The sequence below is a fragment of the Paramisgurnus dabryanus genome, chromosome 12 (assembly GCF_030506205.2).
Source record: "Paramisgurnus dabryanus chromosome 12, PD_genome_1.1, whole genome shotgun sequence".
NCBI lineage: Eukaryota > Metazoa > Chordata > Actinopteri > Cypriniformes > Cobitidae > Paramisgurnus > Paramisgurnus dabryanus.
This window is the reverse complement of record NC_133348.1, coordinates 13,520,643-13,547,080: the sequence shown is the minus strand read 5'-3', so window position 1 is coordinate 13,547,080 and position 26,438 is coordinate 13,520,643. Positions and strand designations below refer to the sequence as shown.

The following is a 26,438-nucleotide window of genomic DNA, read 5'->3' as shown; positions in this document are numbered from 1 at the left end:
CCGTATACAGTCAGCTGGACCTTTCTGGAGCTGTATCCAGCAGCATTGGTGGCTGTGCACACAAACTCGCCAGACTCCTCACCGCTGGGAGAGACAATGTAAAGACTGCCATCCTCACCCAGAGAAAAGGAACTGCCACTAAGATCCAGCAATTCCCCTCTCTGAAATACACCACCATACAGTAATTTAACAGCAGCATGATGAAGATTAAAATGATAAGAGACAGATATAGTACTCAAATAAACAGATAAACAACAGCAGAGATACGCTACGTCATATTCAGAAGTCAGAAAGTGAAGTTTCTCACTAAGAAACCTGCAAAACCTATAAATCAATGAATATGACACAGAGTGAATGTGATGGTTTAATGTGAGCAGAAATAACCAGCTGCTTTGTAACTTAATGGCATCACGTTACTCTCAACTTCTCTGTCCGTTCTACTCAACTACAGCACATGTTGTGACTCCAAGCCCACACAGATTGACAAATGTAGATTTCATAACGTCTTTGCATAAAAATGTGCCTCAAAATGAGCTCGAAGCTCATTCTCAGATCATAACAAAGAAACCCATTTAAAAAACCATTGTGCTATTGTGTGTGTGTGTTTTAGATAAGGTAAGAGAAAAAAATAAATGATTTGGAGGAATATTTACAGTACCTTGGACCATTTAATGTCCGGTTTGGGGACTCCGTGTGCACGACATGGCAAAGAAATAGGTTTCCCTTCAATGGTACTGAAGATTTGAGGGCCGTGTTGAATAGTTGGCATCACTAGAGGGGGAAAAGAACATTTATGCAATTTATTATTATATATTTAGGACATTTTTCTTATGTTTTTGGTTATTTTGGTGCTTGACAGCCACTAACCCCTAGCAACTTTTATTACATATAAGAGAATAGCTAAAGTTTCTGACAATCACCTCTTTTGGCATAGAAGTGTTATAGGTGTGGAAAGGCTACTCAATCTCACGGCATGTCGTGTTATAGTCACAAAATATTTGATTAAATTATTTGTGTTATTGGCACGATATCATGATCAGCACAAATTTCTATAAATAGTTTTTCGTCTCCATGGCATGACTTTCTTTATCATGTCATTTTATATTTTGTTTTCTCATAGTTTTTTCCTATTTTTAAATCATTGTCGCTTGGAGTTGGGGTTAGATTTGGGGTTTGGGTTAGGATGTAATTTTATGTATTGGTTTCTACATGTTTTTCTACCGCTTTAAAAATATTTTCACTTGGAGTTGGGGTTAGAGTTGGGATGTCTGAAATGTAACAGAAAGTCATTCTAACCCCAACCCCAAGCGACAATGGTAAAAAAATAAGAAAAAACAATGAGAAAACAAAATATAAAATGACACGATAAAGAAAGTCGAGCCACGGACACAAAAAACTATTGATAGAAATTTGTGCTGAGTGACACGAAAAAGACTTTAATGCTCATGGCACGAAAAAAAGCGGAAAATCGTGTCAATAACAAAATAATTATATCAAATATTTTGTGACTATAACACGACTTGCCGTGAGATCTGGCTGGGAAAGAACATCTTCTAAATCTCTATGGGGCGGTTTATTGGACAAGCCTTAAGTCTAGTCCAAAAAAAAATCCTTGTTTGAGCTGTCCTTACTGATAATAGCTTTAAAAATAACTGAAAATAGTCACTGCCATTGTTTTTTCTCACGATGCACAATGAAATAGTGTGCTTATTTCAGTGTGTGTCCTTTTGTTTTGTCTTACCGTACACGTGAAGTATAGTGGTGCGATTGCTAGACCCCACCACATTTTCGGCCAAACAGGTGTATTGCCCTTCATCCTGCTGACTGACCCGTTCTATATGTAGACTACCATCACGTCTCACGGTCAAATACGGACTTGATGTAACCTGCCATGTGGTCACACACATGCAAGCATTTAAATCACAATGACATTTAAACAATGTTATTGTCAGCAGTCCATTAACTTTCATTGGTTACTTATTTCCAGGGTAGACTGGTAAAAATGTATTGTGGGATTTATTTATATTATGGATTTGATATTTTGCCTATTATTAGTTAACAATATTTCCTGCCTGTGCGACCTTAGTCCTTTTCACATTGATTTTTGGTTTATTCACACTGCCAATGATTTTGATACCTGAGTGTTTTCACACACATACAGTAAAAATCCTGGTAAGACACTTGACGTATTTAAAGTCCTGCACTTGGTAGTTTTTTCATAGCGGCTAAAGTTTGCTAATTATCCATGACGCATGCATGTTTGTTTATGAAGAGATAATAAGGAGCTTGTGATGCGATGTTATGTCATGATACTGGTAAATGATCTCAAATTTAGAGCGGTAAGTGACGAGCTCCCTGATCTCTGCTTCAGTCCAGTTTGCAGACATTTTTGTCGTCGTGAATTCGTTGTTGTTGTTGAAATTTGCATTTAAATCCCTGTGTCAAAGAGCTCAACCATAAACTTCTGGTTGCGATAAGACGCGCATCTACACATCCCTTACGGCATTGTTTCTGCGTCTTGTTCATACAGAATGCTTTTCATGTATGTTACTAGGTCTTGTTTCCGGGAGCAATCCCAGAACATTTACAGAATGTGTTTGTGTTCACACAGAAGCCTGTCTGCCAATTTGAAGTAAATTTTCTGGGACCAAAGTGCTGTGTGAATGAGGTTCTTGATTATGCTGGCAAAAAGTTACATACTATAAATGAAAATCCATTAAACTCTGATTACACATGAGATTATGCGAGTATCTGGTAAACGCGAGCGTCTCTTTTATCATAAACCCTTTAGACGCATCTGCAGCACGCACTTATTTTGACAAGACACGTGATGAACACAGGATCTCTCAATGCGCAGAACACATATTTTGAAAAAAGGAACCACACACGATGGGCTACATACATGTTGTGACGAACTTCGCATCGAGCGCCCTAGAAAAAAGAAGTCACCGGACGCCACTTTCCTTAAGTCAATTTAGGTGATTTTTTTTGGTTGTTGTGTGTGTTAACTCACCAAGCCATTGTCATGTAGCCAGTGTCTCTCAGGCAGAGGGTTTCCAGCCAGGACCACACAGGGAAGAGTAACTTGTTGGTCCTCTATCACACTGACCACTGCTGGACTAAGAGCTATCATCGGAGACACTGCACAAACAAACACACACAAAATCTTGGGATGGGAATAATACACAGTTGCATGGAAATATACAGTTACATTTTTAAAGAGCTCAGATGTAAAATCTGTTAATTTTATATTTTTATCAGATTTTTTATGGATTCAGCCTAAAAACTGTATTTCTGAATGGTCTGAGAGCAGGATTATGCGAATTTGACCTGAAAGTATTTGATGAACGTATAGTACGTGTCGAGACCATTCGGTTACAATAATTATCTCATTTTTGACAGATGAGGCATTTAGCGGCTTTTGCATCTGAACTCTTCATATACATATGTCTTTATACATCTAAAATATTGCTTTTAGATGAGAGCTGCTAAACATAAACAGACCACTTCATCTCTCTAAAATAGAATTGCTGGCATTGAATTGTTGCAGATTTCCAGAGAAAGTTTTGAAAGTGGCATTCATATAAAGTAAAGTCCATCTGTGGTATTATGTTATGTGTTATGGACATAACTGAAACTCTAGACAAGACACTTCAGCCTCCAAAGGAAATACTGACACTGTAAAGTCAATTGTCTGTCCTCTGAGGACCTTTGCTTGTTATGTTTCTATGGATAACTTGAAATACACATAAAAAGTTTCACTGGGGTACAGAGCACAGCAAGAGAGGACATCTGAGATGTATTTAGTAACCTTTATCTTTAACTCAGTTGCAGTGTTTTATGTTGGTTTTATAGGAACACTAACACACAGTCTACCAATCAGAGAAAAACACATATGCATAAATGCAAGCATGCTGTCATGTCTAAACTTCTCTCAGTGTTGACTATAAAATGTAACCCTGTCTGTGAAATCCAGGCTATTGTTCACGCAAAAAGGTGGAAAAATGTGTCAGTGTCATGGAAAAGACTCACAAATTTACGTGACTATAGACGGTTTCATCGGACGCACGTGCGCTGACGCGATAGACGTCTGGATCCGAACTTTACTTCCAGTTTCGTTTTTTTAATGGTCTTACTAGTTGCTAAACTGATCTCTTGAACAAATACCTCGTAGAAAATAACAAATGTTTTGGTTTCCTAGGTAATCTATGTGTTGTTTTTTGCTAATAAACTACTTTAAAATGACTTTGTTGTTATTTATTCTTAGCGGAGTTTACCGGAAGTTACGTGCAGACCACGACAGCCGCTTGTTTATGTATTTACTGCTGAAACCATCTTTAAGTACCTTCTTTCGTGATCCTGGGTTGAGTACTTACATTGCAAGGCATTATAGATGTTTTAATGCTAAGTATGAATATAAATCTGGTGCAGCACATCCATCTCCACATGAAATAAATTTGACCTTATTTTGGAATTGACCTTGTCCTATCCTATCTCTCCTAACCAGAAACATGTGTATCCCAGAGTCTCATACTTTACATATAATCTCAAGCACCTCTCAAACTTCTGAATTTAGGCTTCAGGCCAAGAAAATGTTAATGTAACTAATATAAAGAAAGCACAAACAGAAGAAGTGTTCTGCTGACAGATAAGCATGAATGAGAAACATATGAACCAGTAGCGAGTGAAGAACATCTCTGTGATCTCTTACCCAGTCCAGTTACAGTGATTTTGGCTTTGGTCTGGATTTTACCAAACTGGTTATGAGCTTCACAGACATAGGTTCCCTCATCTTCTATACAAACGTCTGAAATACAAATGACAAAATACTGTATAAGATACAAATGACTACTGCAAAAGCATCAAATACTTGCATACTGTTTTTGTACCTGAACTATTCATTTCAAATCCATTGCTATATTTTTGACATTCTTTAAAAATGAACTGTTTATAATCCAAATAATATGATATGTCATCTATGGTGATATGTCATCTTTATTTCTGAGTATTACAAAATAATGTACATAGTTTAAAGATAGACAGAGAAAATGAGAAGAAGAGATACTAACTAGTTATGAAAAGGTGGCCATCAATTTTTTGAGTGACACTGCTTTGCCCGCGGTGCTGAGAGAAGAGCGGGACATTGTCCTCTCGTCTCCAGGACAGCTGAGGTTCTGGGTGACCCTGGGCATGACACGGTAGGGTGATGTTTGTGCCGATATCAGCAGACAGGTCAGACGGCTTTCGTGTGAACTGAGGGGCAGCTGGGAAATACATTTCACAAAGTGAGACCTTTATGCAATAAATGTCAGAATTAGGGTCCAAAATTAGCGTCTTATACATACTGCGAGTGTCATGAGTTATTAAAAAGATTAGTGTTAGTGGTTAGTGTAAAAAATAAGGCTAGTACATGTTTTGAATTCGCACTGGCTTGTGTGCAAAGTATGCCCATACTTTCCATTTTGAAATTTGAGATAATAAATGTTATGTAAAAATAATAGTAGCTAAAGAATGATTATTTTAGATGACAGTGTGTAATATATCCTTACAGCCCACATCCAGTGTGATGTAGCCCTGTGCAGAGCCAGCTGAGTTTACAGCCACACATGTGTATTGTCCTGCATGCTTGTCCTGAGTCTGCTGAACGCTCAAAGTGCCACGTTGAGGGTCCATGCTAAAAAATGCTGATGGCCTCAGCTGCACGTCACCTGAAGATCATACATATATAAGGGGTGATGGTATCAATCGAATTCAAATCAGTTTAACCACCATGTTGTTTGTTAAGGAGGCAAGCTGACCTTTGTACCACATGATGTCAGGGTGTGGTACTCCCGTGGCCCTGCACTCCATTACGACTGTCTGTCCCAAACCGATCACCAGCTCAGTGTGAGGGACCGTCACCTGTGGAGACTCTACAAAAGGTTGAAGATCACAGGGAACTTAATTAAAGACTAGCGTAGAAACGCAGGGTGGGACCGAATATGTCGAATTTCTCATCTATTTACAGTCATTTCTCTTGTCTCTTGTTTATACGTGGTGTGTAAAGTAACATGAGTTAATGCACAAAGAACCAACATAAACAACCAACTGTATTTGTAATAACTAACTAACTATTAATATGAGTTATATTAACTAAAAATATGATTAACGCCCAAACGAATGTTTCCAAATAAAACCTTCTTTGTAAAACGTTACCAAAACATTTGCTAAAGCAGGTTATCTCACCGATGTAGCTGACGATAGCTGTTTGCGTGTCAGTTCCTGCCACATTACTGGCCAAACACCCATATGTCCCTGCATCCTTCGCCCCCATGTTTCTAATGACCAGTGTACCATCGGGAGTCATCCTGTGTCTGGGTAACAAAAGAGAATAACAGGCTAAGAACCGAAGTACAGTAACTGCTTACTACCTTCAATTAAAAACTAGTGTACTACCTGCTGGAGCCCATGATGAAAATGTCGTTGTGTGTCCACACGACCATGGGTGAGGGGTAGCCTTTGGCTGAACATCTGATCCAAACTTCCTGACCGGTGCGGAACGTTTGGTTCCGCGGGTCCACCGTAACTACTGGCGGTTCTAAGTGTGAAAATGATTCAAGCATGGTGTTTAATAATAACGTTACTAAAATGACCAGATGTTATTTATTAGTCATGAAACCCTGTCTTGGTGAAAAGGTTTGTAGTCAGTAGTCCTATCTTAAATAGATAAATACAGTTGGCTGACATATTAAAGCAGTGATGTTCACACACAGTCTCCACTACAACACTTAAAATTGTCTGCCGTTACACCCATGATGTGATTCTGGGTCCAGCCAAACACATTTTACTCTTCTCTCATCCCTTATCCTTTCCTACAGAAACACTCAAGTGGGAATATTAGTTCCAGATACTCTCGGCTTCTGAAGTGGAGATGCATATCTGATCAATTCATGATGTCCAGCCCCTGCCGAACAAGAGTATTTTCTCATTGCTTCTCTGTCAAAATGACCTGCTGGTGACTGAGTGTCTTCACTGTTCCCGGACCTCCAGTCTCTGCCTGTCCCGTAGAAAGTGTGACATCACAGCCAGAGACAGGAATTGGATAGGATCGCTAAATTTTATTTGAGAAGGATTTGGGATATTAAATAGGAACAGAGCTTCCCCAGTGAATTGTAAGAGGAAAGCCTGACGAAATTTGCAGAGCCCTACAAAATGCTTTCTCATGATTAAGGTGAATTAAAATGAAACCTGGCAAACAAACTGAGCCTGTGTACAGTATGTGTACTGTAACTGTAATGTGTTGCATGCTCAGGCGTTAAGAGATCACTTTGTGTCTAAAGCTGTAATTATCCCAAGTCTTACTCACTAAAGTGTACTCTTACACCCTCGGTCTGCCTTAGGGTCAGTATTAACTACTCAATGATGGTAAGACTCACCAACACCTTCATTTGCATTTCTTTGCCTCGGGATAGACTAATTCAAAAATGGCCAGTATGTTTTCCTTAAGTTTGCAAATGAAACCCTTACAGTTACAATTACTGTACATGTTTGCATTTTAGCAGATGTTTTCCTCCAAAGTAACTTAAAGTGCGTTTAGGATATACTCTACTGTACATTTAATCAGTGTATGCATTTCATGGGAATCGCTTTTTCTGGTATAAAGACACATTTTTAGACATTTCAGCTAGTAAACATGTCTCTGAAAAGAGTGCATTGGGTTTTTGATGCTGGAACATTAAAGGGACACTCCACTTTTTTTGAAAATATGCTCATTTTCCAGCTTCCCTGGAGTAAAACATTCAGCTGATCTCCGAGTCTGGCGGTACAATTTTAAGCATAGCTGAGCATAATTCATTGAATCTGATTAGATCATTAGCATCGCGCGGAAAAATAACCAAAGTGTTTTGATATTTTTCTTATATAAAACTTGACTAGGCCGATATGGCTAGGAACTATACTGTCATTCTGGCGTAATAATCAAGGACTTTGCTGCCGTAACATGGCTGCAGCAGGCGCAACGATATTACGCAGCACCTGAAAATAATCCCCCGCTATTGAAAGTAACCAAGGGGACTATTTTCAGGCAGGGCGTAATATCCATATATATGTATAAAGGCTAGATGTCTCGCCCTCGCTGCTGGCCAATTGAGTGGAACTCCGCATTTTGGCGGCCATCTTACCACAGGGCACTCGCTCACTCGTAGCATTAAGTTTTAATGATGCAGGTACTTTTAAATGACGATAACTTGCTTAATTTTTTATCGATTTTCAAATGGTTTGATTTGTTATAAACGTCAAAGATGTACCTATGACACTGCATACTTATACTAAAAATAAAAAAAATTCATGAAACATGTTAAAGCATTGAGAATTATAGCCATGTTAATAACGTTTGTAAAAAATCCAACCATTTGAAAATCAGTAGAAGATTGATCAAGTTATGGTCATTTAAAAGTACCTGCACCATTAAACTACGAGTGAGCGAGCTGTCTGAGGTAAGATGGCCGCCAGATGATGCCGTTAGTGACTCCGCCGTAAGACATCTAGCTTTTTATACATATCTATGGTATTATCACTACATCTGCTGCAGCCATTTTACATCAGCAAAGTCCTTGATTATTACGCCAGAATGAGAGTATAGTTCCTAGCCATTATCGGCCTAAAATCGCAACTTTTAATTTTCCGTCGGTCCTAGTACACGATGTAAATACAGAAGTTTTATTTTTTTGCAATGCTATGCAAAAAGTGGAGACCCGGAGATCAGCTGAATGGATTCCAAAACGGTAAAAATCAAATGCTTACCTCTAGGGGAGCTGGAAAATGAGCATATTTTTTTTTTAAGTGGAATGTCCCTTTAAATGTGGGATAAACTATACCCATGTTTGAACTTGAAGGAAACTGACTTCATAATCTACTAAAAATCGCTGTTGGACCTGCACAACAATCACAAATGACAAGTGAATAACTTGTTTTAAGTGTGGTTTAAAGCATCTAAATAATTTTTAAGACAACTGTATATCAATGTTTATAAATGAGCAAATAATGTGAGATTTTATATAAGTAATATGTTATAGTTTCTGTCTCTGTCCATTTCCTGTCTCTCTGTCTTTCTGATTCTGAGTCAGTCTCTTTTTTATGTCCTGTCTCTATCTCTTTCTGTCCCAGAATCTGGATATCTAATATGAAATAACTATAAAATACTTTTAATCTAATATGAAATAACTATAAAATACTTTTTGTAGTACTTTATAGGGTTATTGACTTCTTGACATTTGTGACTTTATGCTTGTAGGGCACAAAGAAATGCAGTTGTCCCAAGAAGGGTCAAAGTAGTGTTGCATAAGAGATCATGATTCATGACAGATCGCTCTGTGGACTAAGCAGGCTTCACTGTGTCAGCAGTCCCACTTCAAAGAGCTCGTAATGACTAGGACAGCACAGGAATCCCAGCAGGTGGTGATTACACAAATACACTGCGTCAGTCCAACAGTGACAGCTGTTTAAAAAGCCAAAGACTGACACACAAAAACTATGAAATGACTTAAAGAGAAGAAACAGGACAAATATAGAGGGTGAAGGAAGAGGAAACGGAGAATGATAGGGAAGTCGAGGACCCAGAGATAACATAGAAAGATTGCTACAACATAAAGCCTAGTTCTTATTATTTCGGACTCTCTTCTGTCTCCCTTTTCTCTCTGCCTCTCAAATTCTGGGACAGAAAGAGATAGAGACAGGATATAAAAAAGAGACTGACTCAGAATCAGAAAGACAGAGAGACAGGAAATGGACAGAGACAGAAACTTAAGAGGAATTGACTGAGAATCAGAAGAAAAAGAGAGAGAGAAATTGAAAAATGAAGTGGGACCAAATGAAACCCATTTCTCAGGTCTGGAGTTTCATAAATCAACCATGCATTAAAATGAAACAATAAATGTTGCATTCCTGATATCTAGTTATAAAACTCAATCACAGCCCTGCTGGAACCATCAGGTGCATGACACATTTTATTACCATAAATGACAGCTTAAAAGACAATGTAAATCTATACATCGCGACTACCTCTAAAATACATTAAATATAGGATGTGTGCAAAAAACAGTGAGCAAGTCAACATAAATCACTTTAATAAGTGCAATAAAATATTGTAGTGAAATGTAAAAATGATTATTGTGTTAGAAAAGCAGGTCTTGAGCTGCCAGGAGCCATCCGGTGATTATGTTTTATGTATATTTTCAAAAGTCTTGACATATTTAAAGATCCCACATTTTCAGAAAAAAAGGTACAAGAAAGTTTTCACTGGGGCGGTAATCAATGGGTACTGCCAACTGTGTGCTTACCATCATTAATCAAAAAAGAATAAAGAAACTCATACAGATTTAGAACAACTTAAGGGTGAGTAAATGATGACAGCAATTTTTTTTATGAACTAACCCTTTAACTATAACAGAAAGCTTCTTGTGGCTCATTGCTTAATTAATAACAACTGTTATTAATTACAAGTCCAACAAGGATGAACTTACCTTGCAAACTGAGGTAGACATGAGAGGAAGAAACTCCACCCTCATTGGCTGCGATACAGGTGTACCAGCCGGCATCATCAGGTGTGACACGTTGGATTTCCAAGGACAGGTTAGAGGTGACACGCATGCGATGGTCCAATCTGGCATCCCCGTTTCCACGTTGCCAGGTCAGGTTAAAACGAACTGTGCTGGCGACTAGACACGTCAGGACCACGTTTGCACCAGGGGATGATGTTACGTTATAAGGCACTGTAATGCCTGGAGGAGGCTCTGCAATATACAAAGACACTAATAAGTCATATATATATATATAAATTAAGAGAGGGATTAAAGAATGTTAACAGTTGCAGTTTAATAATACAGTCATTCGATTTAGACGTAACACAACATATCAGTTTCTTGTTGCTGTGAAAATATGAAAACGCTGTCATGAGGCACAGAAATGTAATACTTTAAAATATTGAAGATTGAAATTTTCCTCCACCCCATTCTTCATTTCTACAAAGTTCTTGCCATGTTTATCTAAGAGCAACTGAATTCAGAAAATTGATCTGTTCAGTTTCACAAATTACTTCTTAGGTATATCTAAGTTCTCATAAGGTCTTGGGGTGTCTGTGAACTTTGCACATATGACAGTGAGGGAAATGGGGAAGGTGTTGATAGATTTGAGGATTAGGGCGTAAGTAAGGAACTTATTCATGAAGACTCATAAATTTCAAAAAAGGAGGTTTTCCTGTCATTGAACTAATAATGTCACTGGCCCTATGACAGCACAGTCAGGAAAGCAGTTCAGACACAGATGGTTACAAAATGACTTTTCTGACTTCATCTTTAATTTCCTCTGCATGCTTTCAATATTAGATAAAACATTTTGGTGGAACACTACCAAGTAAAATATTAAAAGGTATTCATCTAAGTGAACATTTATCTATTTCAAATTCCAGAATAACTCTAACTCTAAACGGCTTTAAGGCTGTTTTGTCATCATAGTGTGCAGAGGGTTTGGGTAACAGTAGCCTATGAGGTTCACCTAGAGGACACGTTAACATTTATTTTTGTTGACCCCTGATGTAGCACTGAAGCAAACAAGTGATATCAGGAGGAAAAGGAAAGTCTTTTCAGAGGAATGTGAAGTTTTTTGATGAAAGTTTGACAACTGAACATAAACCTTAAAGGAACATGCTGATTTTTTGGGATTTTATCTGTCTGACGCACCCACCACTAGCCTAGCTTAGCACAAAGACTTGAAGTAATGGCTCCAGCTAGCATACTGCTCCAAATAAGTGACAAAATAACACCAACATTTTCCTATTTATATGTTGTGATTCGTATAGTCATATCGTGTACAAATAACAAGGTCATATGAGACACAGCCATGTTTTAACCATATACATACTGGGAACTATATTATCAGATAGCAAAGCACTGCTATTTGGGCGGAGTGATTTGCTCGCAGCACCTGAAAAGCCCCTGTGGTGAGGAGCAGAGAATTCGCTCAGAGTTGCGCTAATCACTCCGCCCAAGTAGCAGGTGAGGTCACGATGGGACTATACAAACCACAACAAATAAATAGGAAGATGTTGGCGTTATTTTGTCACTTATTGGGAGGAGTATGCTAGCTGGAGCCATTCACTTCCAGTCTTTGTGCTAAGCTAGGCTAGCGGTGGGTGCGTTAGACAGAGTTACACGACGCACAGAGATGAAAAAGGTATGTATGGACTTATCTAACTCTGGGGGATAAGGTGAATAAGCTAAAATCCCGAAAAGTCGGCGTGTTCCTTTAAACTTCTAAATCCATAGAATAACATACAGTGCTAAATCTTTCATAATAAGTTCCTAATGCAAGACACTTAAGCAAATTTCATGTCGACTAAAATATTTTACACATCACCTTAAAAACACCTCCTGTATAGCTCAGAGGTTGCATTAGCATTGCAAAAGGTTATGGGTTCGAACCCAGGGAACACACATGCTAAAAATCTATACAGTACATTTTAATGCACCGTCGCTTTGGATAAAAGCGCCTGCCAAATGCATAAATGTAAATGTAATGAATATAAAACAATTAATCACATTCAGTTAAATGAGGTAAGTCCAGACAGATGTCTAGCATGCTCCACTAGCAAAGTGCACACATGCAAGGCGGAGTACTCCAAGGTTCAGAGCAAGTACACATTGATTCCATCAATCAGTCAAACCAAAGCTGTAACTGTGCTCACTCACTCATAAAATTTTTCAACACATGTCTGTTACAAAGACCATGAAGTAAACCGAGGACTGAAAGGGTAATTTCATTTGAAACAATCCAGTGTTCTTGCTACTTTAAACAGATTTTTGGAGTGATCAGTTTCAGTCACATTGGGATTTCTGAGATGAACTAACATCACACACATACATTTACACTTTTATGCATTTGGCAGATGCTTTTATCCTTAAACTGTAGTACATAACAAGGTATACATTTTATCATTATAAGTGTTCCCAGGATTGAACCCACAAAATTTGCACTGCTAACAAACCCATATTTCTATCACCACTGACCTATGGGAACACACAAACCTGTACTTTATTGCATACGTGTATTGTATGTAGACTCCCAACAGCACATAAGGAAGTTCCTCAGGCATGTTAAATATAAAACATCTCAATAGTAACTAACCCATGAAATTGCTCACATGTTTTCTATTATAGTACAAGGCAGTCTATAGAGTTAAATGCATAGCCTGACCATTCAGTCATGCATGGAGTTAATAAATACAGGATGCTTCAGTGCGTTCCTAATGGTGGGTGTCTTCTGTATTACCTTTAAATGATTCATGAACAACTTGGTTATTAGGGAATTAACTAAGGGAAATAAGCTAAATGCATCATGATGTTTTGTAAAGTTACTGTTATTAGCAAGCTGTTAGCTGAAAATGAAAGGTGACATTCTAACCAGATACATCAAGGAAGGTTTGAGCCCGTCCAGTTCCAGCAGTGCTGATGGCCATGCACTCATAAAAGCCCTCGTCCTTCAGGGTCACCTCGGCAATCTCCCACGATGCATTAGTGGACTCCCTAAAATATTTATCAAAGATGTTGACGCAGGTAAATTAAGGCTCCATTGTAAATACTCATTGCATTCACACATTAGCATTGGGTTTTCCAGCTCCCCTAGATTTAATTTTAAGTTTCGATATTGTTCTTATTTAAAACTTGACTCTTCTGTAGTTACATTGTGTACTAAGACCAAATTAAAGTTGCGATTTTCTAGGCAGATATGGCTAGGAACTATACTCTCATTCTGGTGTAATAATCAAGGACTTTGCTGCTGTAACATGGCTGCAGCAGACGTAGTGATATTACGCACTGCCCAAAAATAGTCCCCTTCATTACTTTCAATAATAACAATTTTCAAAAATATTGAAACTCTTTGGTTATTTTTTAGCGCAATGCTAATGGTCTAATCAGATTCAATGGATTGTGCTAAGCTATGCTAAAAGTGCTAGCACCAGACCCGGAGATCAGCTGAATGAATTCCAAAACGGTAAGATTCAAATGTTAAACTCAATGGGAGCTGGAAAATGAGAATATTTTTTAAAAAAGTGGAATGTCCCTTTAAAGATTGCATTGGAAAAAGTGTACTAAAAACATGTGAACTGGTAACCAAGTAACTATAAAGTTCACTGGGCCTTCAACAGTATAGTTTGAAAGGGCCATATACTGCTCATACTGTATGCTGTATTTTTTCCCACTTATAAAGTTCACCTATAAAGTTCCTCAAGGTTTCCTACTGTAAATTCAACCATCATTTACAAAACCTTTTTCACTTAAGTTAATAAAAAGCCAGACTGACTCAGAATCAGACAGAGGGAGGCCAAAAAAGCTGCATGCATAATTACCGTGACAGCATTAGTACTAATGTACCATAGAATTTAATAGCAGTACCTGAAGAGCTGGTCCACACCCAATCGTAATCCTTCTCTGGTAAAACGTAAGGTATAGGGGATCAGGCTGTCCACATAGCAGTTAATAGCCCCCTTCTGAAGGTAGTAACCAGGGGTATGAGTGGGCATGCTCACTTTGGGTGCATCTAAATAAATGAAGAAAGGTTTAAGTAAAGCAAGATACTTAAAATTCTCGGGTGGGATTAGTCTGCACTAATCTGACCTGGTACAATGCTGGAGTAGGATACACTAGACACTCTCTGGAAGACAAAGCCATCACGGTCGTAACCGGTTACTCGTAGGAAGAAGGCCTCTTTGGGTGGGACAAACTCAGTGATGTTCCAAATGCCGTAGGGGCGTCGTTCAGGGTAGTAACGAATAGGCAGCGTTTTCATTACATTGCCGGTAATGCTCAGGAGCTCCAGGCGGTCCGCACGAGCAGGGAGGGAAAGTCCAGTGGTGTTCAGCAGGATAAAAGTGGGTATTCCTTTGTGTGTAAGAGGACAGAGGTCAGAAAGGTCAGCACGGCCAATACGGTACCTCATAAATTTGACAAGTGTGTGTGTGGTCCATTCAGAAACACTTCTGCAGAAAAGTCCAGCTTAGCCCAGCACGAATTTCATATATGCTGGTTAAAGGTGCAGTGTGTAACTTTTAGGAGGATCTCTGGATAGAAATGCAATATAATATACATAACTATATTATCAGTGGTGTATAAAGACCTTTCATTTATGTTTTTATTACCTTAGAATGAGACGTTTTTATACACATGCACCGCGGGTCCCCTTACATGGAAGCCACCATTTTGTGCCGCCATGTTTCTACAGAAGCCCTTAGCAGACAACTTTTTTCACTAAGTTGTCTACGACGATGTCATCCTCACATTGTCCTGTGGTGGCTACCTTAGCTTCTCTATGTTTTTCAAAAGCGAGGAGTGAGCCTTGGACTATGACGTTGGTTGCAATTTGCAACCTCACTACTAGATGCCGCTAGAATTTACACAATGCACCTTTAAAGCTGGTATGGAACCTATACAGTAGTGTTTTTTTAAATGAATCTGGTTAAATATGGTTTGCTAACTCACCTTGAACCGGCCTGCTAGATGTCATTTTGAAGTCCAGTGTGGGTTTCCTGGAAAAGCCTGCTCGGAAATCGATGGTGCTAAGACCTGATATACGGACCGAGTGTCTGCCCTCACTGGACGTCTGGGGTCACATTGACAGCAACAAAATGTAATAAATAAAGAAGTTAGACAGCATTTCTTAAAAACAATTAACATGTGCCTTTAAAGGGCGGTTTCCTGGACAGGGTTTAGATTAATCAGGGTTAGGCCTTGGTTAGATTAGGACATTTACAAACAAACCTTACAAAAAACAATACTGGTGTGCATTTTGAGACAAAACAATGGCCCTGATATATGTTAAGATGTACAAGGTGTTTTTAAATTAGGACAGCTCAAACATGCATTTTAGTCCGGGACTTGGATAAGCCCTGTCTGCGAAAACGCCCCTATAACTAGTATACACCCCTAATAATATCTGCTTATTATAGTAGGATCCACCACAGAGGCATACCCAAACTAATTTTTTGTATTGTATATCTTTATTGTCCACCGAGGTGGAAATTTGTCTTTGGCTCACTAGCACATAAAAACAAAATAACAGAAAACAATAACGCATGAAAACAGAAGCCCCACATCATATAAGATACAGTTCCCTTTCAGTCGGTCACTACGACGTCACGTCGTGACCGACGAATTGGGAACCGCTCCGCGGGTGACCTATCTACTTCGAGAAACTATAAAAACGCCAATGAACTTGGCATGCAGGTATTTGCATAATGCCGGCGCCGCCCCGCCAGGTGCGTATATAAGCCGCAGGTGCACAATACCAAATTAGCTTTTATTGCTTCGAAGCCGGCAGACATCTGCTCTCGAGAAGCTTTCTATCTGATCTTCGTAGATTCTGTTCTGGAAGGGAAGAAAATAAGATCTCAGCTTGCTGAAGTTGGTTGGGCAAAGACACCTCAGCGGAGGCTCGCAGTGTTTTTTCTCCACCCTTTCTCTCTCTCTCTCTGTCTCTTTAATTTAGGACTTGAGTTCGAGTGAGTGCGTTGCCTCTCCCTGTGTGTTTCACCAGCTCGCACAAAAGAGTGATTTTCCTAAAAGAGCAGCACGTTTGAGCTTTGTGTCTTTTTAAAGACAGCCACTCATTCGTGTCACGGTCGGGGTCGTCTTTTTAAAGATGGATTTCCGTCCGTGTTCGGTTTCTGGATGCGGTGTGTTCATCGCCCCCCGGGATGGCCACCAGCGTTGTCTTTCGTGTCTGGGGCTCCAGCACGCAGAGGCAGCGTTGCGTGATAGTTCATGCTCCATCTGTGAGGGCATGACTATGGCGGATTTGCGGAGACGGGTGTCGTTTCTCCGGGAACGGCGCCCGCCTTCCAAGTCTGGTGCTGCTAAGAGCGCAGCTACCAGACTTGCGAAGGATGATCTCCGTATAACGGTGCTGGGTCGGTCTGCTGGTTCGTCCAGCAGCTCCCAGCGCCCTGATCCGTTGCCAGCGGAGGTCCCGATGGAGACGAGCGGCCCGTGTTCTACGGTGTCCTCGCGCTCTGTCGAGCCTCCACCCGACGCGATGTCCACCGTAACATCGGAAGGGAGGTTGTCAGCCTCGGACGTCGATCCGGATCCGCTCCCGCCTTCGGGCCAGGTTGCGGCTTCTGCGTTCGACCCCGAGATGGCAGCCATGCTCGCCCGGGCGGCGGAGGCGGTCGGCTTGGAGTGGACTAAACCTCCCCCACCTGAACCGTCCCGCCTCGATGATTGGTTCTTCGGGGGTGCCAGGGCTTCTCAGTCCTCGCCCCCGGTGCCTTTCTTCCCCGAGGTGCATGAAGAGCTGACGCGGTCGTGGAAAACCCCGTTTTCCGCCCGGAACCGACCGTTTCAGCCTTCACCCCTCACCTCTCTCGAGGGTGGAGATGCCAAGGGGTTCACTGGTATCCCGTCAGTGGAGCGGCCGGTCGCGATGCAGTTGTGTCCGGCCGGTGTCGCTTCCTCCTGGCGGGACCAGCCTACTCTCCCCTCACGGGCCTGTAAGCAGTCTTCGGCGCTGTCCGGTGCTGCTTACAAGGCTTGTGGGGAGGCAGCCTCTGCCCTGCATGCCATGGCATTGCTGCAGGTCCACCAGGCTAAGGCTCTGAGGGACCTGCACGCGGGAGGTCACGACTCGGCGGAGTTCTCTGAACTGCGTGCGGCTACGGATCTGGCGCTCCGTGCGACCAAGGTCACCGCACGCGCCGTCGGGCGTGCGATGTCTACCCTGGTAGTCCAGGAACGCCATCTCTGGCTGTGTCTGGCGGACATGAAGGATGCTGATAAGACCCGGCTCCTGAATGCTCCGGTTTCCCAGACCGGCCTGTTCGGCGAGATGGTCGAGGAGTTTGCCCAGCAATTCTCCGCGGCCAAGAAGCAGACTGAGGCCATCGCTCAGATCATGCCACGTCGGAAGCGTCCTGCGCCTGCCCCGTCCACGTCGGCACCTCAGCCTGCTCCTCGCCGAGGGCGTCCTGCGGCGGCCGCCTCCGTTCCTCCCCGGGGCTCTTCTAAGAAGCGAGGAACCGGTCGTCAGCAGCCCGCCCCGCCCGCTCAGCCCGCTTCAAAGGGTGGAAAAAGAAAATCGAAGCGGCCCTGAGACGGGCGACCTAGAGATGGAGGGGATCGCTCTTCGGGAGATGGTGAAAGCACCACTCCCCCCACCGGAGGAGGGCCGGTTGGGGAATCCTTTGTTTCAATTTTCTGTTCCGCCGACTTTTCAGTCGGCACCCACAATTCCACAAAAAGAGCGAATTCCACTTCCATCTCTAGGTCTTCAGATGAGCGCCGGAGACACGAGCGGGCTCATAACCCCCCCTCGTTCTCCGACTCATCAGAGGAGTACGAGAGCAACGCACGGGCTCATAACCCCATCGCGCTCTCTGACTTCTCAGGGGAAAGAAGACAATCACGGGCTCATAACCCATCGTCTTCCTCCCCCTTCGCCAGAGGGTGCATCGAGTGGCGTGAGGTGTCTTCAGCAGAGCCTCCCTTACTCACCCACCCAGCAGCGGACTCAGGTGAGTGTTATCATGCACAACACTGCTGTCGGTGCGGCCAATACGCACACACCGGCGATCACCTCCGTTGCGCCCGCCGCGGGTACACCGATCGTGCCTTTAGTCCCTCTCGCACGGTGTCTGGGGGCGTGGGAACAGCTTCCCAGCCCGTCGCGTTGGCTTTTACGCACGATTCGTCTCGGCTACGCGATCCAATTTGCCTGGCGTCCCCCCAAATTCTCCGGCGTTCGTTTCACTGCGGTGAGAGCTGCCGATGCGCACGTCCTCCGTGCGGAGATCGCTGTCCTACTGGCGAAGGACGCGATCGAGCCGGTCCCTCCAGCCAAGATGAGGTCGGGGTTTTACAGCCCTTACTTTATTGTACCCAAGAAAAGCGGCGGCTTGCGACCGATCCTGGACCTGCGTTCGCTGAACCGTGCACTTCACAGAATGCCGTTCAAGATGCTGACGCCCAAGCGCATATTTCCATGCATTCGTCCAAACGATTGGTTCGCATCCATCGACCTGAAGGACGCGTACTTCCACGTATCGATTCTCCCCCGGCACAGGCAGTTTCTCCGCTTTGCGTTCGAGGGGCGAGCATACCAGTACAAAGTCCTCCCATTCGGGCTCTCTCTGTCTCCCCGTGTATTCACCAAAGTAGTGGAGGGGGCTTTAAAACCCCTGAGAGAGAAAGGTGTGCGCATTTTCGCGTATTTAGACGATTGGCTCATAATAGCTCAAACACGTCAGACGCTGTGCGATCACAGAGATTTAACTCTGAAACACCTCGCTCGTTTGGGTCTTCGGGTCAACTGGGAAAAGAGCAAGCTTTGCCCCGTGCAGAGAATCTCTTTTCTCGGTATGGAACTGGACTCGATCGATTTGACAGCTCGTCTAACAGAAGCGCGTGTACAGTCGATTCTGACTTGCCTGAATACATTCAAGAGCAAGAGCGCGGTCCCGCTGAAACAATTTCAGAAGCTTTTGGGGCATATGGCAGCAGCCGCAGCTGTAACTCCGCTCGGACTGCTCCATATGCGACCGCTTCAGCATTGGCTTCACGATCGAGTCCCGAGGAGAGCGTGGCTGCGCGGCATTCACCGTGTTATCATTACACCTGCGTGTCGTCGCACTTTCACTCCGTGGTCAGACCGTGCGTTTCTCCGAGCCGGTGTGCCTCTGAGACAGGTCTCCAGGCATGCAATAGTATGCACAGATGCTTCGGACACGGGGTGGGGGGCCACGTACGATGGGCTTGCGGCTCCGGGGGTCTGGACGGCACCCCAGCTGCATTGGCACATAAATTGCCGAGAAATGTGGGCTGTATATCTTGCGCTCGTCCGTTTCAGCAACGAGTTACAGGGCAAAGATGTATTAGTTCGCACAGACAACACTGCGTCCGTGGCGTACATCAATCGTCAAGGCGGTTTACGCTCGCGTCACCTGTCGCATCTCGCCCGTCATCTCCTCACTTGGAGTCAGAAGAATTTGAGGTCTCTTCGTGCCATTTACATCCCGGGCACGCTCAATGTAGAGGCGGATGCGCTCTCTCGGGCTGCGCGTCCCGGCGAATGGCGTCTCCACCCCATTGCGGTTCAGCAGATTTGGAGACGTTTCGGCAAAGCGCAGATAGATCTGTTTGCTTCCCCAGAGACGACCCATTGTCGCCTGTTCTATTCACTAGCCGACGACTCGCTCGGCGTGGATGCATTGGCACACAGCTGGCCGCGAAACATGCGCAAATACGCGTTCCCTCCGGTGAGCCTCATTGCGCAAACCCTATGCAAAATCCGGGAGGACGAGGAGAGCGTGCTGTTGGTGGCACCGTATTGGACAACCAGGAGTTGGTTTCCAGAACTCTCTCTCCTCGCGACAGCCCCTCCGTGGAAGATTCCCCTGAGGAAGGACCTTCTTTCTCAACAAGAGGGCACATTATGGCACCCGCGCCCCGACCTGTGGAACCTCCATGTGTGGTCTCTGGACGGGGCACGGAGGATTTGAGTGATTTACCGCAAGAGGTATCTAACACTATTGCTGCAGCGCGAGCGCCGTCTACGAGACAGGCTTACGCGCTTAAATGGAACCTGTTTGTCGACTGGTGTTCTTCCCAAAGTGAAAACCCCCGAGAATGCCCGATTAGTGTTGTGCTTTTATATCTCCAGCGCCGTTTGGAGAATAGGCTGTCACCATCCACTATTAAAGTCGATATCGCTGCGATATCAGCTCACCATTCACCCGTAAACGGTAGAACAGTGGGTCAGCACGACCTGGTCATTAGATTTCTCAGAGGCGCTCGAAGACTGAATCCTTCGCGTCCTCCCTCTATTCCTCCGTGGGACCTGTCCTTGGTGCTGAAATCACTCCAGGAAGCCCCATTTGAGCCTCTGCATAGTGTGAGTGTTAAATTTCTTACAATGAAAACATTAACTCTCCTTGCTTTGGCTTCTGTTAAGAGGATAGGGGATATTCATGCATTTTCGGTCGACGAATCGTGCCTTCAGTTCGGGCCGGCTGCATCCAGCGTAACTCTGAGACCCCGGCCCGGCTTTGTGCCCAAAGTTCCCACCACTCCTTTCAGAGATCAAGTGGTGAACCTCCAAGCGCTGCCTTTGGAGGAGGCAGACCCAGCCATGGCTTTGTTATGCCCTGTTCGTGCACTACGTGTGTATATAGACAGGACGCAAAGTTTTAGGACCTCAGATCAGCTCTTTGTTTGTTACGGTGGTCAGCAGAAAGGAAAAGCTGTCACCAAGCAGAGGATGTCCCATTGGATTGTGGATACTATAGCCCTTGCATATCAAAAGCAGAATGTGCCTTGTCCATTTAATTTACGTGCTTACTCTACACGCAGTGTGGCATCATCTTGGGCACTGGCTCGCGGATCCTCGCTAACAGATATTTGTAGAGCTGCAGGCTGGGCGACACCTAATACGTTCACAAGATTCTATAGTGTTCGTGTCGAACCGGTTTCCACTCGGGTTCTTTCTACTAACTAGTTAAGAATGCCGAGGGTCGGCTCGTGTGTCGGCTTGGAGCCTCTATTTTGGTGCTGCACATCTGCACCAATATGGAAGGCCATCGGGGCAAAAACGTCTAAAAAACTGTTTTTGCCTCTCCTCCACCGCCCTGATAGCTGGTGTTGCGGAGCATCCGCTGTCAACCTATCTCTGATGTATTCTCTGTAAACCTGTGTAGGCTAGGCGTCCACATTTGTCCCCTACGTGGGGTTCATTTGTGTGTATACTCCGTGGGGTACTAATCCTCCACGTTTTCCTTAGCAGAGCCTGCTCTGCATCTCTCTGCATACTATGTTTTGTTCAGAGACTTTTTATGAGCAACCTATCGGTTGTTTCATATTTTATGTCATCCATTCAACCTTCTTAGGGGATGGCTTCCGCAGTGTTCTAGCTCCGCTCAGTTTAGACGCTTCCCCAGTTCGCTGCTTCACTATCGTGGGTTAAGGAACAGGTAGTGACCGGCCTTCTGCATTTCGCCTTAGGTTCCGCCCCTTACGTGGAGGGCGGAGGGCTTTTACAGACACTGGAAGGGTTCAGCTGCAGTGGCGTTTTGGTAGGGATTCCCAATTCGTCGGTCACGACGTGACGTCGTAGTGACCGACTGAAAGGGAACGTCTCGGTTACGTATGTAACCCTCGTTCCCTGAAAGAAGGGAACGGAGACGTCACGTCCCGTCGCCACAGTTTGCTGTTCCATTGCTGTTTTTTAGGCCGGGCACTGTTGCTCGGCTTCTCAGCAATAATATAGCTAATTTGGTATTGTGCACCTGCGGCTTATATACGCACCTGGCGGGGCGGCGCCGGCATTATGCAAATACCTGCATGCCAAGTTCATTGGCGTTTTTATAGTTTCTCGAAGTAGATAGGTCACCCGCGGAGCGGTTCCCAATTCGTCGGTCAAGACGTGACGTCTCCGTTCCCTTCCTTCAGGGAACGAGGGTTACATACGTAACCGAGACGTTCTTGCAGATTGCATTTCTTTGTCAATCACTTGTAGAATTAAGAACTTTAATAAGATTTGGGATCAAATACCTCTTAAAGCATTTATGACAACAAGCTCAAGATCCATAAATAACATTTAAATCCTAAATCATTTAAACCATTAACAATGACTCGAATCCCTGCTGTCCTTTATGACTGTTTTGGTGCAGAGGGCCTGGGGTGTGCTTGATGTTGTCAGCAGCTCACTGCTTCAGGGCCAGCCATGGCAACCCGTCCTCTGCTTGCATTCTTTTAAAATTACAACCATCCCAAAGGATTACCATGGGCCATGAAGCACTGCATGACATGACGCCAAGAAACCATCAATGACACGGTCAGCAGGGAGCTGAAGGAAAAGATCCTGAAAGACTTAAGGTGGAACACGGAGCCCACCATCGCCCTCCAAAGACTATTGCAGATTAGTGGATTAAGATAAAGATGTTATCCATTAATTATGAAGATTTAAGGATTGCCTTGTGCTAAAACTGAAACCAAAATCTAAGTAAAACCAACCCCAAGGCAGACAACCTTCTTAGATGCTACCAAAACATGGTAATACAAAAATGGTCTCATTGTGCAAGCACATTATTTAAATTACATAAATTAAAAGTGTTACATTGAAAATAAATAAAAAAGGCTTTTTCCCATCTTATGTTCTTGGAAGACTATTGAGTACTTACAATATTTATGCACTGATGCTACACAATGGTATTTTATAGGCAATCCATACAAATTAACATGATGTGTACAAAGATGCCATTTTTGATTTGAACACAAAAAGGATGATGGCGGAGAGGGAGATTTTAAAATAATTTTGGGTAAGTTGTTTCAGAAAATATTATATGGGCTGTTTTTTGAATACTTCTATGATTCTGATTATTAAATAATTTATCCTTTTTAAATATTGCCGTATACATCATCGACATCCGTGTATGTAAAACAGCTCTGGCATTCGCACAGAGACTAAATGTTGGACCGAAGGAAAGAGGTTGAGTGGAAGAAATAAATATACTGACACATAGATAGGGTGGATTCTGCGAGCTCAATGCCAAACAAAGATCTCACCTCTTGTGCAAAAAGTAGATTGATAATGACACATTTACACTTTTCATCCTGCACATAAATCCTCCCGATCTCCAAACTCAAAGAACGGCCATATGGAGCAGATCAAGCAGTCTTTTAGGCCCTGTTCACAGGATTTGAAACGTTTGGAGCTGATTTACTTTTCAACCACATTCAGAGGTAGTCGAAAACGCATTTGACCAGATTGCTTTTGTAGTGTGGTTGAATGTGTCCAAGCAGCCACTAAAAATATCACTACTAATGTACAGAGTACAATGTTTCTACATCGGTGCAAACCCATAGTGTTCGGCACGGTCTTTAGACTGTCATTGAAAAAACGAAATCTTCTTTCCGCCTCTTTCATTTCCATTTTGAAAACTGGGCGAGCTTATCCATCAATTGCTCTGAAATATCTGAGGAAGCCCCTACATATACATGTACAAAATGTTGTGCAGCATGTTTACTAACAACACAAGCAGCAGTACTCTGACATAATACTAATATAGAAGTATACTGAAGTAATCAGTACAGAAGCAAATGACAGAAGAGACATATTAAAACACCAGGTTTTAACTGACATGCGTGATGCGTCTCTCTCATACACTTCTGATCCAGTCGACAAAAAAAGCATCTTAATACCAGGTGTAAATGTGCTCTTAGAGACCCCCAACAGTGCGCTGCAAACACAAATCTTTCAGGCAAAAATGTTGTGATTTTCTTTAATTGGCCTTTTGTGACTATGGGTACCCTGAAGCAACCCCCTGTTCCTGCCGATCACATTGTGAGCTCAAATCAAAGGCCCACAGCCAGACTTTACATCGTCAACAGAACGTCAATGACTTCACCATACAGCCTTGGCTTTCATAACCCATCCATCACTCTGGGATCTGTCCTCAATCTCAAGATACAAAATAAAGGTAATAACTCTACCTTTCTGGAAATTTACCAGTTACACAGTTAAATCATCTACACAGACAAGAAGACCCGTATATATGTGTATTTTAGCTGGCGATAAACCTGTTATTTACCTTTATGGTCCACATTCCTGGTGCTGGATCTTTGAGGTTGAGGACTTTGGCAGAGTTGGGAATGTGAAGGAGCTCAGACAGGCCTTCTTTAATCCCAATGAGTTTTCCTAAGAGCACAAACAGACTATGCATATTAATGGTACATTTATGTTTTATGTAGGCTGGCACGTTAAAAAATTTAATACTTTCAACACAGTAAGAATTAAATGTGCAGAATCCATGTGGGTCAACTCAAATATTATCAAATCTCAAAACACTAAGAAAATTTCTCAAAAAAAATCAAGGGGTTCCAGATTAGAAAAACTATAAAATAACACACATGAAACCATAAATATTCTCTTATGATTGAAAAATTATTAAAAAAAAAAAAAAATTGTTTAATTTGAGCTTATTTGATGTAAAACCCTTTGCCTTGATTTTTGCAAAAATGTCCTTTTGTAGTGCACATTTCAAAGTGTGTTGTTTCTGGAAAGACTGCAATCAGATATCACACAAATATGTTCTCCTTACCCAGAGAATTTCGTATCTCAATGTTCGGTGCAGGGCCACTTAAGGCAACAGTGACTTCCTTCAGGCTGGGGTCAAAGGGGATCTGCCAGCTGTTAGCAAGCCCATCTTGGTGATCAGTAGAGAGCAAGTGAACTTTAGAGGACTGCACTGCTTCCTCCACCCATTTCAATACCTACAAAAAAGTTTTAAAGGGTAAAAGTCTGCAGCAAAGGATGGGCAAATAATACTTTACGTGATTATCGTCAGGGTTCTGGATCTATACTCCGTAATAACAAGGAGTAAAACTTAAACGTCACACATATGGTTCGAAAAAAATGTGTACCCCTTGGTCTGACCCTTTGACTGGAGGTCTCTACATCACCACACATTTTTCAGAGACAGACCCAATACTTTAAAACACCTTAACATGCATTCATATCATGACAGACACAAGGCTTTTTTAGGGGAACCAGTGGTAATTCTGGTTTACTTTGTGACCTAGGTGAGATAAAAAAACAACAATGCAGAATATATTTACATCTAGCTGTCTATCAGTTATTTTTTATAAACCATGTAAGATTGCACCTGAACTCAACAGCCAATTATCAGCATGTAGTTGTTGTTTTTTTTGGAAAAAGGCCAATTAATGCCTTTTTTGTAATTCTGTATGGTGCAACTAGTAGTGCAGACACTACACACTTCATCTACGACATGCTAAATTGCTATCAGGAAGGTGCAGTCTGCCCATGCAGGATCTCCATCCATCATTCTACAGTAGCTACTGACGGCTGCGTCCTGCTGCTCAATTCCCTGTGGTGTCAGTAAAGCTGTCACAGCAGTCATGGCACGAACAGACACAATCACAGCTCTACTGTTTGAGCTCCTGTGGTGAAGCTCAAGGTTGACAGGTCATTACACCCATCATTTCTTTAGCCAAACAAACATTTATGTGCACATGCAAAGATAAAGTAAATCACCCCAGTCACAAACAGATAATGAGTGTGCCTATTGATAGAAATAAACAAGTGAGAAACTGTCTATTGATCCACCAAATACTTCTTAGCTACACTAAAGGCAAAACTGCTTGGAAGAAAGAGACTTAAGGAAAGATTTCAAATGAATATAATAAAATATATCAAAACCAACAAATCTTTTAAAACCAACTGTGAGACTTTAAATGTGTAAGGGCCAGATTTACTAAAAGCTTGCGCCAGCACAAACCATCATTTTGGTGTTAAATAACGACTGTCGGGATTTACTAAAGACACACATTGGATAATTTGCACTGAAAAGGTGTGATCTAGTTATTTTTGTGACTGACCATATTGCATATGCCTAACTA

General features: G+C 42.6%; 1 protein-coding gene across 2 annotated transcripts in view; it reads right to left on the bottom strand.

Moving 5' to 3' along the window:
• Window positions 1-26,438, bottom strand: part of hmcn1 (hemicentin 1) — a 125,119-nt gene that overhangs the window by 78,421 nt on the left and 20,260 nt on the right. For both annotated transcript variants that reach the window (XM_065268379.2, XM_073811397.1), the window contains exons 5-21: window positions 25,118-25,289; window positions 24,608-24,714; window positions 15,510-15,630; window positions 14,649-14,912; window positions 14,427-14,571; window positions 13,435-13,556; window positions 10,500-10,769; window positions 6,436-6,577; window positions 6,226-6,353; window positions 5,799-5,912; window positions 5,550-5,708; window positions 5,070-5,264; window positions 4,712-4,807; window positions 3,014-3,141; window positions 1,742-1,886; window positions 659-771; window positions 2-161 (exon numbers count right to left, since the gene is read on the bottom strand). In XM_065268379.2, coding sequence (XP_065124451.1) covers window positions 2-161; window positions 659-771; window positions 1,742-1,886; window positions 3,014-3,141; window positions 4,712-4,807; window positions 5,070-5,264; window positions 5,550-5,708; window positions 5,799-5,912; window positions 6,226-6,353; window positions 6,436-6,577; window positions 10,500-10,769; window positions 13,435-13,556; window positions 14,427-14,571; window positions 14,649-14,912; window positions 15,510-15,630; window positions 24,608-24,714; window positions 25,118-25,289 — 2,581 coding nt within the window. The remainder of the gene's footprint in view (window position 1; window positions 162-658; window positions 772-1,741; window positions 1,887-3,013; window positions 3,142-4,711; window positions 4,808-5,069; window positions 5,265-5,549; window positions 5,709-5,798; window positions 5,913-6,225; window positions 6,354-6,435; window positions 6,578-10,499; window positions 10,770-13,434; window positions 13,557-14,426; window positions 14,572-14,648; window positions 14,913-15,509; window positions 15,631-24,607; window positions 24,715-25,117; window positions 25,290-26,438) is intronic.